Raw genomic sequence first — 2,109 nt, forward strand, 5'->3', positions numbered from 1 at the left:
AAGTTAAGTTACTTTTTTTTTCAAAGTTACCTTTTAACTTAACGAGTAAACGAAAATAATATGATTAACTTTTAATTTAACTTAACTTTATTATTTTAAAATAACTTAACTTAACGAGTTAAAAAAAATCGTTAACTTGCCCACTGCCCAGCATTGATTATTATTATTATCATAATTATTAGACTAATAATATTATATTTAATTTTTTATACTGCGGCTCTCGTACACTTACGCCTATCACAGTACAACTTTCCAACACACAGACACAGTGGTAGAGTGGTGTACATAATTATACCTACAAGTTACAACTAGTACGCGAGATTACTTTATAGTGGAATCATGAGTGATCGCCACAAAACTCCTCGAGTTTTTGCTAGTGGCTCTCAGAAGAGGAAATTGCAAGCAGAACGTAACAAGAAATCTGAAGAAACTTTAGCTAAAACATCCAAACTGACCAAATTTTTTAAGTCATCAAATAAAGAAGAAATCCCTCAAGATCCTAAAAAAATAGTAGGAGATTCAACAGAAGATGGAGACGTGGTCGACAGTATCCAAGATCATCCTGAGGCTGAGGTTTCATCAGGTGGCAACACACAGATTTCTAAAACTGAATATCAACTCCAAGATGAAGCAAAATTTTGTGGTCTCAAAAATGACATAGGTCTTTGGCCTGCTAATATAACAAAAGAAATGATCGAATATTGGGCGAAAAAAGGTTCGGCAGAACTTCAAAATTGCGATAAATTGTCTATGCAAAATCCAGTTCTAGTTTATCAAGATGAGCCGCGAGATAGTTCTAACTTTGTTCGGAAATGTACAAAGAACATGTTTACACGCCGCAATAAAAATCAAGAGACCGTCAATCGATTCTGGCTTTGCTTTTCTCCATCTACTGGAAAAATATATTGTTATCCATGTAAATTAATGTCCACTCAAAACAACAAACTCAGTAGAGAAGGCTTCAATGACTGGAAGCACGCATCCGATCGTCTATATGATCATGAGATTTCGAAGACTCATTTGGAATCAGTAATGAGTTTAGTGCAACGGGGAAAAGTCACAGGACGCATCGATCAAGAGCTAGCGATGCAAGAACTACAACAAATCGAGTATTGGCGAAAAATCCTCAGAATTATCGTTAGTACTATCAAATTCATTGCTGAACGCGGATTAGCCTTCCGAGGTGACAATGAAATTGTTGGCTCACCAAGAAATGGAAATTTCCTGGGAATTTTGGAATTGCTAGCCGAGTATGAACCTACCCTGGCCACCCACTTAAAAGAGCATGCTAACAAAGGGAGTGGTCATGTCAATTACCTTTCGTCTACGATTTGCGAAGAACTGATCAGATGTATGGGTGATAAAGTACTTACTGAAATAGTATCCAGGATAAAAAAATCCAAATATTATTCTGTATCAGTGGACTCTACTCCCGACGAATCTCACATCGATCAACTAACCATAGTTGTTCGATACATGGAAGGATCGACGCCAAAAGAAAGATTCCTCACCTTTTTACCAAACTGCGGTCATACTGGCGAAGCCACAGCAAATGCTCTACTCAAATTTTTAGGTGACCATCAAATAGACATCATGGATTGCCGCGGCAAATCATACGACAATGCTGCAAATATGAGTGGAAAATATAGAGGGATGCAGGCTCTTATTCTGGAGAAAAATCATTTATCGGCATTTGTACCATGTTGTGGTCATTCTCTCAATTTAGTAGGAAAAGCAGCGGCTAATTCTTGTCCCTCGGCTGTTCAATTCTTTGATTTCATGCAGGATTTATACACGTTTTTCACAGCAAGTACAGAGCGATACCAAATTTTGATCGAGAAATTATCGAAGAAAAAAAGAGGACAGTTTTACGTGTTGAAAAAGCTTAGTGACACTCGTTGGTCTTGTCGAGCTGAAGCTACGAAAGCCATAGTCGAGGGCTATTCGGAAATCGAAGAAGCTCTAACCAGCATATCTTCTGATATAGAGCAAAAAGACATTGTGAGGAACGAAGCAACGCACCTTCTACAGAAGATGAGTAGTCTCGAAACCACTTTGTTTGCAACCTTTTGGAACGACATCTTGGAGCGATTCAACGCTACAAACAAG

General features: G+C 37.8%; 1 protein-coding gene across 1 annotated transcript; it reads left to right on the forward strand.

Annotated features, from left to right (window-relative positions):
- Positions 1-339: 339 nt before the first annotated feature.
- On the forward strand, positions 340-2,001 carry LOC111033099 (zinc finger MYM-type protein 1-like; the record flags this gene model as incomplete). Its single annotated transcript, XM_022313698.1, has 1 exon — positions 340-2,001. A coding segment is annotated over exon 1 (1,662 nt), but the record flags the coding sequence as incomplete, so codon positions are not given.
- Positions 2,002-2,109: the final 108 nt, after the last annotated feature.

The sequence above is a fragment of the Myzus persicae genome, unplaced genomic scaffold (assembly GCF_001856785.1).
Source record: "Myzus persicae strain clone G006 unplaced genomic scaffold, MPER_G0061.0, whole genome shotgun sequence".
In the NCBI taxonomy this organism is placed as follows: domain Eukaryota; kingdom Metazoa; phylum Arthropoda; class Insecta; order Hemiptera; family Aphididae; genus Myzus; species Myzus persicae.